This window comes from Ceratotherium simum, chromosome 4, assembly GCF_057802395.1.
Source record: "Ceratotherium simum simum isolate JZ-2026a chromosome 4, ASM5780239v1, whole genome shotgun sequence".
Taxonomy (NCBI): Eukaryota; Metazoa; Chordata; class Mammalia; order Perissodactyla; family Rhinocerotidae; genus Ceratotherium; species Ceratotherium simum.
In genome coordinates, this window is record NC_141903.1 from 58,926,650 (window position 1) to 58,944,225 (window position 17,576).

The 17,576-nt window shown below is 35.1% G+C and overlaps 1 protein-coding gene across 1 annotated transcript in view; it reads right to left on the reverse strand.

Annotated features, from left to right (window-relative positions):
- Positions 1-102: 102 nt before the first annotated feature.
- The window catches only part of DCP2 (decapping mRNA 2), a 46,884-nt gene continuing 29,410 nt past the window's right edge, over positions 103-17,576 (reverse strand). Inside the window, exons 5-11 of the mRNA XM_004420307.3 lie at positions 16,792-16,944; positions 16,578-16,690; positions 16,367-16,474; positions 13,945-14,080; positions 11,282-11,392; positions 9,751-9,802; positions 103-8,061 (exon numbers count right to left, since the gene is read on the reverse strand). Coding sequence (XP_004420364.1) covers positions 7,898-8,061; positions 9,751-9,802; positions 11,282-11,392; positions 13,945-14,080; positions 16,367-16,474; positions 16,578-16,690; positions 16,792-16,944 — 837 coding nt within the window. The 3' untranslated portion in view covers positions 103-7,897. The remainder of the gene's footprint in view (positions 8,062-9,750; positions 9,803-11,281; positions 11,393-13,944; positions 14,081-16,366; positions 16,475-16,577; positions 16,691-16,791; positions 16,945-17,576) is intronic.

A 17,576-nucleotide genomic window follows, 5' to 3' on the forward strand; every position in this document is an offset into this window, starting at 1 on the left:
TATTCAGGAAAAAATGGTTCTAGTACAAATTTAAGAATTGTTGGATTTTATGTATCTAGTTAACTCACACTACAGTCTCACTTTAAAGCAACAACCAAACCGTTATTTGAGATGGAGAACATGACCAGTTCTTTATTTACACGTTCACAGAAACACTCTTTTACTTTTTCTTCCTGTATATAAACATACCTTATCTCATACTTGTCATTTTTCATTGGTCCAAAGAGATACAACCAAAATATGAGCAACTTGGAACTTACAATAACAGTAGCAAAAACCAGGTTAAGGTAGTAATTAAAACTGCCCAAGCAGCAAAATTTATTGATATTGCACTACAGTCTAAATTTAACATGATAATATTTTTATAGAAAGCCAGCACTTTAACGATCAATTGTAAAAATGTTTTAAAATACAAAGGAAACCTTCCATCATTCAAATTGTATTTTGTAAGATAAAAGGTTTTTAATTTCTAAACTGGTGTTATTTACATCAAAAAGCTTTCAAAAAGAGCATAATAACTGTTAGGACTTTGTTCCTTTTCTCAGTGGAGAGTACAGCTGGCACTTCTAGTCCACTTTGGAAGTGCAGTAATCCTGCAAACACTTACATTCCCAATTCATAAACAACAGTCATTGGAAATCCTTTATTTATGACAGTCACACCCAATATAAGTGAAAATCAGTCCTTACCTTTCATTAACCCTGAGGGAAAGAGACATATCTACTATTCAGCCAGAAGATAATAAATCCAGAAACACAATAAATTTGCCTCTAAAGGTTTCAATTCTTATAACCACAAGGTGAACCCAACAGGTATTTTGGGGTTCCTTTTCTGCTCTCCATAAATGTTTGACAACCGAAACAAGCAGCAAGAACTTCATTACTACCATAGAAAGAATCACTCCAATAGTTTACTTATACAGTCTTTCTCCAAACATTAAAATGCCCTAGAAGGTAAATAAAATGCTGCTAGAATTAAGGGAAAAATTAAATGTTAAATCATTTCACATAAGACAAAAATGATTACTGAATAAAGTTAACAAATCTATCTATAGTTATCATTTACTCTAAAGTCCAGTTTTTTCAATTAAATATATTTAGTGAAACCATTTCATCAATTTTTTTCTACCAGCTTTTGTAGGTCCCAAATAATAAAGATTTTTAACATGACTCAGCATAAATATCTTCACCTTTTTCAAACTAAAACCTACTCCCAAAAAAATTGTTTTAAGACTACATATCTTCCATGATGAACATTACCTCGTCTCCACAGCATAAAAGACACTTCAAATCTTGTTTTGGAAATAGGCAGGGTATAAAAAGAAATCAGTTCTTTTTCTCTTTCCCATCCAAACTATATTGTATGCCCTTATTTTGGTTAGACGAAAGACAATCTTACATAAGAGGATTTCACTTAAGTTAGCTAATATATGAACTATAATTCCATTTGATTAATCATTTTATTCTGAAATAAGATTGTTTTAAATTTTCATTAAACAGGTAAAATTTAAAATATGAATTGTATGAGTCAATACCAAAGATGATTTTTTTTATAAGGTATTAAGCTAATAAGAAAATTTCAAAACCAATTACACGAAAATATATGTGTGTGTGTGTATGTATACACAAATATATATTTGCAAAATAGTTCATGGTTTTATTTTCCTTTCTTGTTACTGAAGAAAAATTCTGTAATATTTATAAAATGGAAGTCAGATTAGCTGTCTCCTGCCCTAACTTTCAAGTGAAATATGAGCAAAAAAGTAAAAGTAAAGACTCAGTTCTCTGGACACTTGCATTTGACATTAAAAGATACTTGTGTGCAAGATCCAAACACAAACCTAAAATGAATAGTGGAGGCAGGAGTGCCCTCGGACAGTAGTGAAACGCACAAACTCTGGCAGACAGGTCTTTTGTGCTCTTCTATCAGTGCATATCGTATGTGTAGTCCGTGAAGAGTGCACGTCTACTGCTACGCATTCGTTCCAAAAGTATTAACACATCTAACCAACCAAACTGCTGAGGAACAGTCATTACTTTTCTAAATTTCATTCACAGCTGAGAACCTTTACTTTGCTTTCATTTGCTGCCATCCATGGTCTATTCTTAAGTATCATAAAAGCATAATATGACATCATTTTACAAAAAACTAGCTAATTTCTTGAAGTCTGAGAAATGACTAACAATGTAGATTTGTGCCCGAAATGTTTCACACCAGTTTGTAGCTACAGATTGTTTTAAAGATTTTATTTATTCACTTTTTTCCCCCCAAAGCCCCAGCAGACAGTTGCATGTCATAGGTTCACATCCTTCTAGTTGCTGTACGTGGGACTCAGCCTCGCGCTGGACGGAGAAGCGGTGCCCCGGGGCGCGCCCGGGATCCGAACCCGGGCCGCCAGCATCAGAGCGCGCGCACTTAACCGCTAAGCCACGGAGCCGGCCCTGTAGCTACAGATTGTTTTAGAACCTCAGGTTCAATGAATTAAAAGTAGATTAAATTAAAATGTTACATTCTACCTCAAGAAGTCCACAACCTAAGAACGTTAGTGTTAACTAAGACCTCTCAAAGATTGAGGACCAGCAGAACACTGCCCATTTCACCCTAAAACCACACAGGCATTTTCTTTGTTCCCAAACCAATTTGACAACTACAAGTATCGAGAGAGACAAAATAGCACAGGTGTCCACAGCCCTCCAATCTGCTTGTGGCCCAAGGGTCAAAGTGAAATCATCTCTGGATGGCAACATATAATCACTGCTTACAAATTCCCACAGTGGCAGATTCGCCATAGGGTGCAGCACAAATAAAGAGAAAAAAACTATTCTACAGAAGTGACAAGATACAGGGGGACTGTGTGTGGGGGGACTCAATGGCCTCTTCCTGGACAGTCACCAAGAAAAAGGATTAGGAAACAACAGGTCTTCAAATGACACTCAACAGATAGAAGCCAAAACAACACCCAAACACCTGCAAGACCCCTCTCACCAAAAAAGCAGCAAATATATGTTCAGGGCCTTATTCTTCCACTGGAAGAAAGGACTAAAGTCTACTAAGAGAAGGGTCCATGTGAGACAAAGTTACAAACAAAGGCAATTGATTTCTGCATTCAATCCCTTTCCCCAGAGCACCCTTGACCAACACTACGCAGCTAATGCAAGCACCTTGTCAAGGTTAATTCCTTTTAGATTGTGCTTTCAAGCTGCTACCATAGCTAGACCATCCCCTCCACTAACCACAGAAGACACAAGATAAATGGAATCTCTTTACTGGTGATTTCATTAATCTGGAGACCCAGATTAAAGATTCAGTTATGAACATTTCTCAAGATAAGACTTCCCTACTTTATCATAGTTTTTTATTTACACTTCTTTGTACCTATGTTAAAGTCTGAGCAACTACGTTGGTGGAAATCAGCCCTTCAAGTCCACTCCCATGGATGAGAGGTAGCTTTACTCTTTTCCCTAGCTATAGACCACTATTTCAATAGTAAACGCGGTTTGTCACAAGAAAACTGGGTGGATAGGGAATGATCACCATCCAGGACAAATACACAGCTACCACATGAAGTGACTATGACACACACCAGACCATGGCTGCGTGTGCTCTGGGTTACGTTTCCGTAAGAAAGTGCACTTCAGTGTGGCTGGAGTTGCAAAGTATCAGCACAGACTCCCAAACACTGGTCTTTAAAGTGAGAAAAATTACTTTAGATTTACTGGATTGCTTGGCAACCATACTTAGAAAAAATTAACTGTATCCAGAGCTAGAAAACGCTTGGTAATGGCCACATGTATTAGACTCTGCTTGGGCTATATAGTGATCACATTTCTAGCCTAGTACATCATACAGCACTCAAGAACTGATTTATCTTCTAACATTTCTTCCTTACACTCTCTTCACCCAGCAACTATAAATATCTTCTCCCTTCAGGGCATTTTTGTTCTATAATAATAACCTATAACAATTTTGGAAACTGCAATCCAGAACTCTACTTTGAAAGCATCGCACCGAGCCTTTACTGCCCATTTGCAATCTGCCACCTTATGACACCGAAGTACAAACTTCAAGAGCAACTCAATTCTAGGAAGAAAAAGATGCTGAGAAAGCCCAACATAATCTCATTTTTAGAATTTTTGGCAACTATACAAATGCACTTTAAAGTCTTAGGACAGAATACAAAATGAGGAACTCTAGCTAGGCTTTACCAAGCTATCAGGAATAAGGTTTAACAAAACTGCTGTTTTACTAACACCTGTTTACCTAGAGACAGGTCTTAAGGGTAAAGGATATTGATATCTTCAGACAAAATAAGAGTTTGTCTTGCTTATCATTAATCTAAAGTTACAACAATACATATGAGCCCCTTCCCCAGGCTAGAAAATAATCCAAGTCAAAATTACTAGGTAACACTTATTTTTCTTCAGTCAGAAAAATGTTAATGAATCTGACCTTATAACTATGATTAAAAATGCAAAAAAAAATATTGCCTCAAAATACAGACACATAATAGATGTCAATCAAAACAAAAATAAGAATAAAAGGCCAAGAGATGTTATCATAACAGAAAAATAAGTTGGCAAAAAGTCTCATTTGTCTATATCAACTTTGCTCCTTACTGTTCAAGGTAACTAACTGTTGGAAACAAACAAAAAAAAAAAGTGAGGGAATAGGTAATGAAATGTTATTAATACACATATGCACTCAGACCTGAACTTTTCTAAAGACCACCACAATATAATTTAATCCTCAAGGAGGGATGCTATTCACTTAGATTTGAGGTTTTTATTTGATATTACACAAACTACTAACACCTTAAAAGACAAAGTACCAACTCAATCTTATAGCATAAAATTATTTTTGCTAAGTTTTGCTATACATCTTCATTATCTGTACTTACTGATATTTAATAGAAAAATAAGGATATCCAAAGCTCAAAGCAGCAAGCAGTGACCACAATTCCTTTGACAGCATAGGAGACTTGCCTTTATATATTAACATGAAAATCCAACTTAATTTTCAAACGTCTTCAATCAAATTTCACCCATGCTAAAAGAATTCTATTAGGCTCTCAGACTTCTCCAAACACTCATGTCTCAGGAGAGCATCACTGTTTGAAATCCTAAAACCAGTCATTTGCTATTTCTTAACAAAAACTTGTGAAAGCATGTAAACCACTCCCCTATCTTTTGGATTATAATGGTTAAGTACACAAACAATTCATTTAACATCTACAAATCATTACAGTTATACATAAAAGCACCTACAAAATTTTAAAAAATAAAAGATTCACAGTGCACTGAACCTTGGAACATATAAGGCTGAAACATAAGAACACTTAAAAAGTGGATTCAAAGACTTAGTTCTCTCTCAAAGACATAAAACATAATGAAGCTAACATAACTACTCTTCTCAGCTAGCTTCTTAAAATGCAGCACACAGAAGTAAATTATTGCATATTCAGCACACACCTTTATCACTTGATTTCTTCAAACCATGCTAAAATTTCTCAAAGGAGAAATCCAGTTCTGTGCTAAGCATGGCCTTTCTCAAGGTAACCCGAACACTGAGAAACTAATATACAGGTTCGAGGGAATAAGTATAGCAGATGTACATAAAACAGGTACATCCAACTTATACATTTTCTGCATAGTTAAGTCACATCACACACATAAACTTTAACTCACATCTTTTAACTTTGTTTTTTTGTCTCAAACTGTCGAGAGCTAAAAGCCTCAAGTTACCAAAACCCCATCCCAACAATACCCTTATTTTGTTCCACAGTGCATTACATGAAGCAGCACAACAGCAATAACATTTAACCATAGTTAAACTTTCATAATTGAAAAGAGAGAATCTGTTGGTTCTTGAAAAGGCTCAACATCATTAGAGGACATACTTCTGGTAACTAACTAATCTCTTTTGCTTTAGTATTGAGAGCTGAAACTCCAACTCTAGGCACCAGAAAGAATGACCAAAATACTCATTCAAAAAGAAAAAAACACATACAAAAATCACTAAAAATTAAATGGTTTCCAGATGACAGTAAACAAGTGAAAATGATTTACCTGCCAGGCAAACTAAGTTTTCACTCCCTTAACAATTTAGCAGAAATCTGGAATACTGGGACCAACTATAAATATGGCTCAAGGAGACCCAAGCAAAGCAGCTGTATTTCTGGAAAGAACAGTAAGAGCTTGCAAATGCAATCATATAATGCATTTAAAAACAAGTCACAGAAGGATTCACAAATTTGTCACATTAAAAGATGCAGGACTGTGAATAACCTAATTCTAAACGCACTGCTACAGTTGTGAATTCTCCTGTTTAGCACCAAGAGGGTGACACTTTCATTAATAAATAGAATTTCTCCTTTAAAATCAAGCCATTTAAAAGCTAAAGCAAAGTAATAGCAAGTGAATTCCTTACAATAGCACTTCTTTTGCAAGTCCCACTGGGTTAAATCGAACTCCTATTAAATAGGCTATGTATATAGAATAAAGATTTCTACAATAAAATTTACAGAGATATATTTTGTGGATACCACATGTAAAAAAAAGATTTTTAAAACCCACATGACAGATGCACATGCACACATGTGCTCATCCCCCCCACACACACACACAAAGATACCTTCAGTGAGGTCAGAAGCAGCCCGAACACTAAAGCCCCCTGAAAGCCCTGGTGATTGTCCTCAATTATAGCTGAATTCCTTCTTAAAGCGGGCACTGCCATCCGTATTTGGATTTATGAGTCCTAAAGGACCAAAATACATTCCTAGAAGTGAGTTATGTATGTTACTTTCACGTTCTGATCCTCCCCCAGTCAAATGCTTTATTTGTACTCAGGTAAATTGCATACCTCTTCCCTTCTCATTCCATCATCCAGGGGCTTCAGCATGCTCATAAAAGTGTGTCAGTCTCTGCTACTACTGCAAATTGGAACCTAATATAACATCAGTTTCCAGAGATCAACACTGAGATGCAATGTAAAACCTAATAATGTCAGTATTCCATACATATTTACACAACTGTAATAAAGAATAAATTTTCACAAGAACAAAATCATTGTACAACACTAAAGGGTTGCTGGCAGGATGGTGAAGACATGACCAAAGCAAATGCTGGGTCCCGGCCTCCATGCTGCTCTCTGCTACCCTCTCTCCAGCAGTCTCACAAGTTCACTGACTGCATGCAACGCAACCCAAAATTAGAGCATCAGCTCCCCACCCAACCAACTCAGTCCCTCTCCAGGCTGAGGACTTTGTCCTTTAATGAAGTGCTAAGAGTTCATTTTGAACACGAACATTATATAGATGATGCTGGCTCTAAATAAAACCTTTCAACAAAACTCCAAGCAGAGCAGATTTAGAGAACCTAAGTGATTAAAAGCAGAGAAATGTGCAAAATGCCACCAAAGCAGATGACCTGCAATCTTGACTTGTGACATTTCAGCTCTTGTATTCATTTAATAATTGTATATTTTAAGTTTCTTTTAAAAATTTCAATGTAAGGAAAACTATTATTGCAATCACTGTAATGGGTAGATGGAGCTTTCCCATTAACTTGGCTACTTGATGATGACTCAAACACTATTTTCTTGACCAGAATATAAAATAAAAACCACAATCACACAGAAAAAAATGCCCCCGTAAAAAGCAACTTAAATTCATTAGCCAAACAATGAAAAGGTTCATGTGTATAAAAGGTTATAACTGCATTTACAGTGCAAACTCATGTTTCTTCCTACTCTCTCTTCTGCACAGAGAACAATCTCTTCAGAAACATCATTGCCTCCCTGCATTTCTTTAAAACACCTGAGAAAGGTAAGGCTCAAAGAGACACCCACTCAAATGTGACAGGTCCCTGATCTTGGGACTTCCACAACACATATGCTGCTATCATAGGTCCAAGATTTTCATTATAGCATTATGGTCAAACTTGAAACTCAAAAAGGCTCTGGATGAAAAGGGGAACTTGCAATGTCCATTACATGCCACAGACTGTCCCTCGGCATGTTCTAGCAACTGGTCTTCACCGGAGCAAGGTAAGTCATATACAGCATCTGTTTAAAAAACAAAATAAATAAGCTCAGTAACTTAGTAATACACCAAATACTGCCCTCCACCTTCTGTTATAAAGGAATTCACATACAGTATATATCTATCTCCCCACACTCTAAATCTAACATAAGGAGAAGCACCGAGATATTTTCCTTTCCCTAAACTGGTGCTCAACTGAATTTCTAATCTATGATCACTTATTTCCACACGAACATTCAAAACCTTAAACTCAGCCTTTATTTTAAGATCCTAATATTCACTTGCTTTCAAAAATGGACATACCTTTATATACCTCCTGCATTTGTATTTTGGACCAACAAAATGGGAGCTTCTTGATAGAGATCAAAATGTAAGCATTGTAAAGATTACAATTACAATGTAAGATCTGTAAAGACTCTAATTCTAGAAAAATCAAGCTGGAGTTTACCAAACCTTTAGGGAATATATCAATCTAAATAAAAATCCAAATTTTCAGAATCACAGTACAACGAAACTCCACGTTATCAGAGCTTCTTTTTAAAAAAAAAGTAGAGCAGGGACCTGACCAGGAAAGTAGGTTTAGAAAAGATACCAAGAGGCTTAGGCAGAAAGTCTGAAATGAGGTTTCCCAGGACAAGAATCATTTTATACTTCCTCTCTAACTCAAAATTTTATATATCCATATCATGAACTAAGCTAGGTACATGAACCTATAGTGTGCCTTCTTTAATGTTCCTGAATGTATGGCTTTTTAAAGATTTTGTGAAATAACTGATTTCTGAACTTATGTTAATTAAACTATCAGCCTATCATGTCCCCACCAACCAAGGTGGCCACAAAAATTCTATTAAGAGGACTTCTACCCCCATAACCTATCTCTACTAAACAAATGATAGTTCCTCTTTCTTCACAGTTAATCTGAACTTTCCAAAACAGGGTTAAAGCATCTCTTTTAAAATAGCTTTTATCTTGCTTAAATCACAGACAGTATTGCAAGAAAATATGATCATAATGTTTTTCATTTCTTAGACTTTTCTATATGAAAGTCTTAAATTTAAATGGTGAATAAATGCATATCTACTGCACAGGGAATTTCATACAATTCAAAATAACACCTAAGAAAAAATGGTCTACCGTACTTCCAAATGACATCTATTAAATCAGTATTACTAAAGAGCTTTCCACCTTCATCAGCATTACTTTCTAAATCAGCTCACACATACCTACTCTTCATAACTGAGGATGGAGAAGGTCCAAATGTCATTTTAGTAAAAGCTGCCCTTAGTACCACCTTAAAAAGTTGATCATTACCTCCAAAAAAGGGAAAATGCTCCCCTTCAGAAGTTACTGCTCCCCTGACATATATATGAGAACAAGGTCTCCTCACCTTTACAATACTTGGTTTACTCCCCCCAACCCTTAAGCAATATGTATTTATTTACAATATGCATGCACAGCACCAAGGCTTGCCATTCACAAAAGAAATAGCATACTGAAAGGGCAAATAATTTTATCTTGATCTTTTAAATAAATTCATTCTAGCCACTTTCATATTTAGAGAACTTGACCACATATATGAACTCTCTCTACAGAACACGTGCAACTCTTCCTGCTTATCTATGACAGTTCAGCACACACTCCACAAAATCAAGGTTAGGCCAAAACCAAACCAAATCCCACTAGGCAGAGATTTTAAAAAGAAAATGACTTGCCCGTTTCAAAATTATCTTGAAGTTTTCGTGGATGAAGTTTTTTTTCACACTTCTGTAAGAAAAACACAAACACACAGACAACATACCATCCCCAGTTATTTCACTTATTATATAATAATAAGGAGATACATTATCAAATTTCTCAGGAAGAAAATTAAACCAGGAATATAATCGCCATCCCCATTCTCACATTGGTATTTAAATTTTTTTAAGCCTAAAACTTTTTTTAGATCTTGATTACATGTATAATATAGAAATACCAGAAAAAAGAAAATTATTCATTAAATTTCTCAACCCAGAGATAATTACTATTAACATTCCAGTGTATCTTTCCAGCTTTTTTTCTATGAGGTTATGCGTGAATATATTTTCATGTAATTACATAACATCATTAAATGGAATTAGTCGATACATATTAGTATTCTATAACCTACTTTTTAAATGTAATATACTGTGAACATATTCCTTTTTCAATAAATACAAATCTATACCATCATTTTTAATGACTATATGATGTTCTACCGCATAGATCTACAATATTGCATTTAATATTATCTTTGATATTTAGATTATTCCCATGTTTTCATTACTAAAAAGAGTAATTGGGTGAATATTTTGTTAAATTTCTCTTCTAAGGTAACAAAGGAAGAACTTTTTCAGGCTTTCAATATAGCCTAACTACTCTCTAGAAAGTTGTACCAGTTACTAATTTTTCAGTGTTACCAATACACTCAACAATATATAGCTGGATATCTTTCCATCTTTGCCAATCTGACAAGAAAAAGTGTAATAATAGTAAAGGGCAAGTAGTCTAACAGTAAACTGATCTTTAACATATGTTTGCTAGTGGAATCAATACACCCCAAGTTAAGTAAACAGCACCTAGAGTTTTGCTAAAAACTTGAAATTACTTTTATCACCCAATGTTAAAGAAAGAAAAATAGGTGAAGCTACAATGAGAAAATTCAACATACAAATATCAGGACTTACAGAAAAGATAAACAAGGAGACCATTAGTTATGAATTAATTTCTAGAGCACAAACTAAAAGAATGGAAGTAAATGCCTCAAAATGCTCACAGTTATTTGTCTTTAGGCCTAGTCTAATGACAATGGCACTGGCTGTATTTTGTTTATTTTCTAAATTCTAACAATTTGAAGGAAAAAAAACACACTGCAATGTTCTTCCAAACTTTTAACCTCATTAAAATAATATAGACTCTATTTAGAAAAATATAAACAGAACAACAGCCAAGGACTTGCTCTAGAAAGCAAGGTTGACTACACATTGTTTTCATAATTATTAAAATAAACTTAAATACCCACAAAAAAAAGCAAAGATTAGATATGCAATTGAATCAATGTTATAAATCTGTAATTGAGAGTAGCCAAAGAGATTTTTAGTGAGCGAATAGTGTGCAACTTCGCTCCATGAAAATCCTGTCAATACATCAATTCAATGTGCCTTGACAATGCCCTTGCCCCTTATACACAGTGAACTACCTTCTTAGCCTGAGAGCTGTAACCCTTACCATCAAGGGATTCTGCTGCTTGGCTGGCTGGCTGTGGACTCCATTTGTTCTTTTCTTTTGATTAGGTGAGTCTTGATACTGTTTTCTGCCATTTCCCCTCAGACTTTGATTCTGTTTTTCCAATAAAAAAAAATAAAATGTAAACCTATAGTATAATATAATAGGACAAAAGAATATACCCCTATGAATATGTTTAGCTGGTTGAATCCGAGTTTAGCAAAGCCCCTCAAAAATCTTCCCAAAACAATGGGGAACCACACCTTATCATATTTTCTTAAAGAAGAGCAAGATTCCTCTAAAGGTATGAAATAGCAAATACAATGGTCCCTAGCAATCTTTCCACACCTCTTGCCTTATCCCATTTCTGCTTACAGATTTTGTCTACAATGCATGAAAGAATGGGAGAGGGGAGAGGAACAAGTTTGAAAATCTTATGTGACTGTCAAAGAAAATCTCTCTGTGAGGGAACACAGGTGCGCTGGCCACAGTTCTTAGAGCAGGAACCATGCAGCGGATGTGATCAACTGTTACCCGAAAATCTGCTTAAGATTATTAATAAACAAATAAGGATCTCTAAATTAATAATCTCTTTTATACAAAATAATAAATAAGATTGGTGTTTTTAAAATTTGGGCGATTACTCTTAAATTTAGACCTAAAACCTGAAAATGCAGTATTAGACATCTTGCTATTATACTGATTTAACATGAGTTAATTTTCTTACAAAAATTCTAAGGTTAACTTAAAACACAACACTTTTAAACATTAATTTGTCTTTAGAGGTCTTGAAAGGACAGCTATTTAAGAGGACTGGCTAAAACAGCATAAATAGTTTTATTATCACTATTTAAAAATATATAAAAACACAGTTATTTATTTACATCCTATCTACCTACAAAAAAATTAAGCAGTTCCTAAAATAGGCTGAAAACAATAAGCTAACTTAAAGAATGGTAGGGAAATATGACTTTCAAAAACTCATGTTTCCACACATTTTTAATTCAATTTCATTCTACTCTTCTTGGTATTTATTTTTATTGTGGTACAAGACACATAAAATTTACCACTTTAATCACTTTTAAGTGTACAATTCAGTGGCAATAAGTATAGTCACAATGTTGTGCAACCACCACCAGTATCCATCTCCAGAATTTTTGATCATCCCAAAAACAAACTTTGTACTCAATAAATAACTCCATATTCCCCTCTGTCCCTCAGCCCTGGAAACTTCAAGTTAATTTCTGTCTCCATGAATTTGTCTATTCTAAGTACATCATATAAGCAGAGTTATACAAATTTTGTGTGTGGCTTATTTCACTTAGCATGTGTTTAAGGTTCATCCATGTTGTAGCGTGTATGTATCACAATTCCATTCCTTTTTAAGGCTGAATAATATTCCATTGTATGTATATTTTATTTATCCATTAATCTGTTGACGGACATGTGAGTTGTTTCCACTTTTGGGCTATTGTGAATAACGCTATTATGAACATTGGTATACAAGTTATCTGTTTGAGTCCCTGCTTTCAATTCTTTTGGGGTATATACCTATGAGTGGAACTGCTAGACCATATGGTAATTCTATGTTTAACTTTTTGAGGAACCACCAAACTGTTTTCCACAGCAACTGTACCATTTTACATTCCCACCAGCAATGCACAGGGGGTTCCAATTTTTCACATCCTTGTCAACACTTATTTCCTTTTTTTTATTATTGCTATCTTAATGAGTATGAAGTGGTATCTCGTGGGTTTGATTTGCATTTCTCTAAAGACTAATGATGTTGAGCATCTTTTCATGTGCTTATTGGCTATTTGTATATCTTCTTTGGAGAAATGTCTATTCAGTCATTTGCCTATTTTTTAACTGGGTTTTTTATGTTGTTGTTGAGTTGTGGGAGTTCTTTATATATTCTGGATATTAATCCATTATCAGATATTTGATTTGCAAATATATTTTCCCATTCTATGGGTTGTCTTTTCACTTTTTTGATAGTATCTGCTGATGCGCAATTAATTTTGATAAACCCCATGTATTTTTTAAAAAATAAAAATAAAAAGCAAGAGTGGCACCCAAATGGATGGCTCAAATAATAAGGACAGTTAATAGCAAGGATTAGTAAGGATGTGGAACAACTGGAACTCTCTCATATTTTGCTAGGGATATAAATTACATGAGAACATTGTTCACAGTATATACTCAAGAACATAGGCATATCCAGTAACCCAACAATTCTACTGTTAGTTATATATACCCAAAAGAACTGTATGTGTTCATCCAAAGGCATGGACAGAAATATTCGTAGCAGTATTGTTTCTAAAAGTCCCAAACTGGAAACAACCAAAATGTCCATTAAGAGTAGAATGGATAAATAAATTGTGGTATAATCATACACTAGAATATAACACAGTAAAGAACCTTTCACTGGTGGCACATACACCAAAGTCAGACATTAATTCCTATGACTTACTACCCTGGATTTATATCAAAGCTATAAAGGTTAAGGAGTCTCAGCACTGCTTCAAATCACAAGTCAAGAAGACAGGAGCCTTGGACCAACAATTCAGAGCTCCATAACTGTTAATTTGCAATTCCTCAATTCAGATACATTTCAAAGTCAAATGATCTAAAGTTATGAAAATCTTTCAGTGTATATCACTCACCTTTGCTTTTAAAAGGTCAGACATTTCAGAATGATTATTATATGGCTTTTGCTGCAGTGGTTGCCTGTGCTTTACCCACTGGTCACCAGGAGACCCTTCAGGAAATAACTGCTGACTGTGGCGGAATTTGGTTCGACTATACCAAGATTTAAAAAATAAAAATCAGATCAGAAAATTTTCACCTGCAGTTCTTCTACCACCTAGTTTATCCTACAGACTACAAATTTTACTTCCTTCTTTATTATCTATCTTTGCCCATTAGAATGTAGTTCCATGAGGGCAGGGATTCTTGTCTGCTTTGTGTATTGCTTTATCCTCAGCACCCAGAAAAGTGCCTGGCGTTCAGTATTTCTTGAATGAATTAATAATCTGTTATTTTTAATCCCAAGCTTTTCTTTTTTTTTTTTTTTTTGTGAGGAAGATTAGCCCTGAGCTAACATCTGTGGCCAATTCTCCTCTTTTTGCTGAGGAAGACTGGCCCTGGGCTAAAATCTGTGCTCATCTTCCTCCACTTTAAGGAGAGACGCCGCCACAGCATGGCTTGACAAGCGGTGCGTCGGTGCATGCCCGGGATCTGAACCCCAGGCCACCGCAGCAGAGCACGCACATTTAACCGCTATGCCACTGGGCCAGCCCCCCTAAACTTTTCTAAATTATCCATACCACCTCCTCCCTATACGTGATTATACTTTTAAAAATCTAAAGAAAATAATTTTTCTAAATTTAGTTGAAATAAACGTAAGTAGATTTTCCTTCTTAATAGGACAGACAACTCACTTTCTTACTAGGATGTTTAAAGTACAGAATTTGATCCTGCACAGGTCAGTTATAGACCCCATCCGTGCTGGAAAAGGATCTGAAAAATTAAGCTATATTCCAGAATAAAAAATTAAAGGGCCCAAGACAATGGATGAGCAAATTAAAGATCCAGTCTCAAATTCTTATGCAAAACAATTTGATTGTAAAAGGTTGTACTCATGCAATAGTCTGTAATAAAGACAAGAAATCCTATTCTATAGTACCTCTTACAAGGATAATACAGTCCAGAGTCACTGATCCCAAGATCCATACTATAGTAAGATTGTTTCTGACTATTTCAGAGTTCTTTCCCTTTCCCATTTAAAAATTATAATAAAATTACAGGCTCTCGACTCTTTCTTTAGATAAAATTCAGACATTTCCTCCAACACATCATCACAGACATTAGTCTGTATGTTAAAAACACACATTACCCTCCCCAGGAAACCTGAAATTTGGTTAGAGAAGTTTCTTTATTCCATTCTCCAGGACCACAAACACTAGAACTAAAAGATATGGGAATCATATCACTCATTCTCCCAAACATGAACAGTCATACAACTCTTTTTCAAACAGTCACTATTTCATAATAACTTTTTAGTAGTGTCTTTGTTTCTTTTTAATCTGAGCTGCATTCCAGTCTACCTTACTTTTTCTATACTGTTTCACTTATGTCTAGTAGTATATAATTTGGTGATTATAATCATAGATTCTGAAAGGCAGAAATGACTCTCAAGGCATTTAGTCCAAGCTCTTGTCCTCATAAAACCCAATTAAAATGGAATATTCCCTATGTATTTAAAAAATATTGACTGTACATGTGGTTTACTTCTATTGTTTAATTTCTGAAGCTCTAGGGTAAAAACAGAATATCTAAATTACAGAAAATGCAAAAAGCAACTCTTTCTGAAGCTAACACAGGCCAAGTTAAAACAGACTATCTAAATTAGAGAAAATGGAAAAAGCAACTCTTTCTGAAGCTAACACAGGCAAAGTTCTAGCAAGCTGATTACAAATATATATGCTTATTTAACAAAATTACTTACTCAGCCTACTCTACAACTGTGATTTGGATACAATTAAGTTCCAACCAAGAAAATGTTCTTTGTGGTTCATGTCCATGTAATAGTCACTCTTTACAATACAGTCTATGCTAGGGAAAGAAAAGACGCAAACCCAAGTCTTCATAGTTCTATCTTACTGAACAAATTATGCATCAGCATCCCTTACCTCTCCTACACAATAACAGACCTCAATATATCCCCCATTCAATCGTCTTCAGAAACTCAATTAAAGTAGGATATGAGAACAGAAGTAACAGTATAAACACACATAGACAAAAGATTTGTTTTCTTTTCCTCGTGTTTTATCTATCCATCTAAAAAGTTGGTACCCTCTTGTGTATACTATTTTAAAATGTGCCTGAAGCTCTTTTCCAACTCCAATTAACCTTTTTCATCTCATCAAAAACCCTTAAAAAAAAAAAAACTTCTATTATCTGTGAGACCTGTAAAAAAATAGTACCTATAAAAAGGAATCCAACACCTCTGTAAACTTCAGAAGCAAAATACTAATGTATTAAAAACTATCAGCAAGTCAGAATCCTATGAATATATTTCTTTACCTCAATTTTTCCACAGTGGGTTTAGCTGGTGTGCTACCAGCTGAGGAAAATCCATTGTCACTGTCTGAGGAATCTCCAAATCTTCGAGAAAGCCAGTCCCTTAATGGTCTATGGAAACATTAAGAATTCACTTTTAAAACTTGGCTTTACAAAGAAACTGACTATCAGAATTATGAAGGTTAGTTTTGTACTTCAAGAAACATGAACATACCTGATAAAGGGAATGGCCATAAAAAATTTGTTAGGTGCCAAACCAAGTTTGGATTTTGGGGTCATATCATTTCTATGACAGGGCAATTTCTCAATGGAGAACCATTCAATGTTCTGAAACACAAGAAGAAAATCAAGGAGTTTCTAAAAGCAATTTCCCACTTCATTCAATTGAGATACTGTCCAGCAACCCGAAAATACTTTCATTTACATACCCGAATTTCTCTTCTGGTTTTCGGGTTAAATTTTGTGTCTTTTGGAATTCCTGGAATGATGTACAAACGAGCAAGCTGGTCATTGATTCGAAGTTCAATGTAATCATCCTTACAAATATAATCTTTGATATCAAAACCAGTTTCTTCAAAGACCTGGAAATAATAAATTTGAATGATGATTTTCAATTTTTACTGTTACACCTCCAGTTCATTAAAATCTGTTTATTTCAAAGGCAAAAATTCAGAAATATTCAGGCAACTAAAGGCATGCGAACACTAGGCAGAAAGTCAGAATATTCCAGGGTCTAGTTCTGGCTCTGCCTCTACTTAACTGTTCAACCATGGAAAAACTTCTTTGCATATCTGAGCCTGCTGCTTCACCTATTCAATGAAGGGAGATGTGTGGTATTGTTATTTACAATAAGAAATATATATTTATTTGGTCTTTGTCCCCATTTCTGATACAGAGCTTCTAAAACCCTTGGAATTTCCTAAGTGGTGAAGGCAACAGAGGTGTCTTTTGTTATGTTAACAAGGTGACTTTTGGACCCCAACAAAGAATGGGGGCTGGTTACCAGAAGAACCAACCATGTGATTAGGGGTTTGGAATTTTCAGTCCCACCCCTACCTCACCTCACTCCCTCCTCCAGGGGGAGGAGAGGCTTGAGATTGAGCTCAATCGCCAGTAGTCAATGATTTAATCAATCAGGCCTACATAATGAAGCCTCCATTAACCCAAAAGAATGGAATCCAGAGAGCTTCTAGGTTGGTGAACATGTGCAATT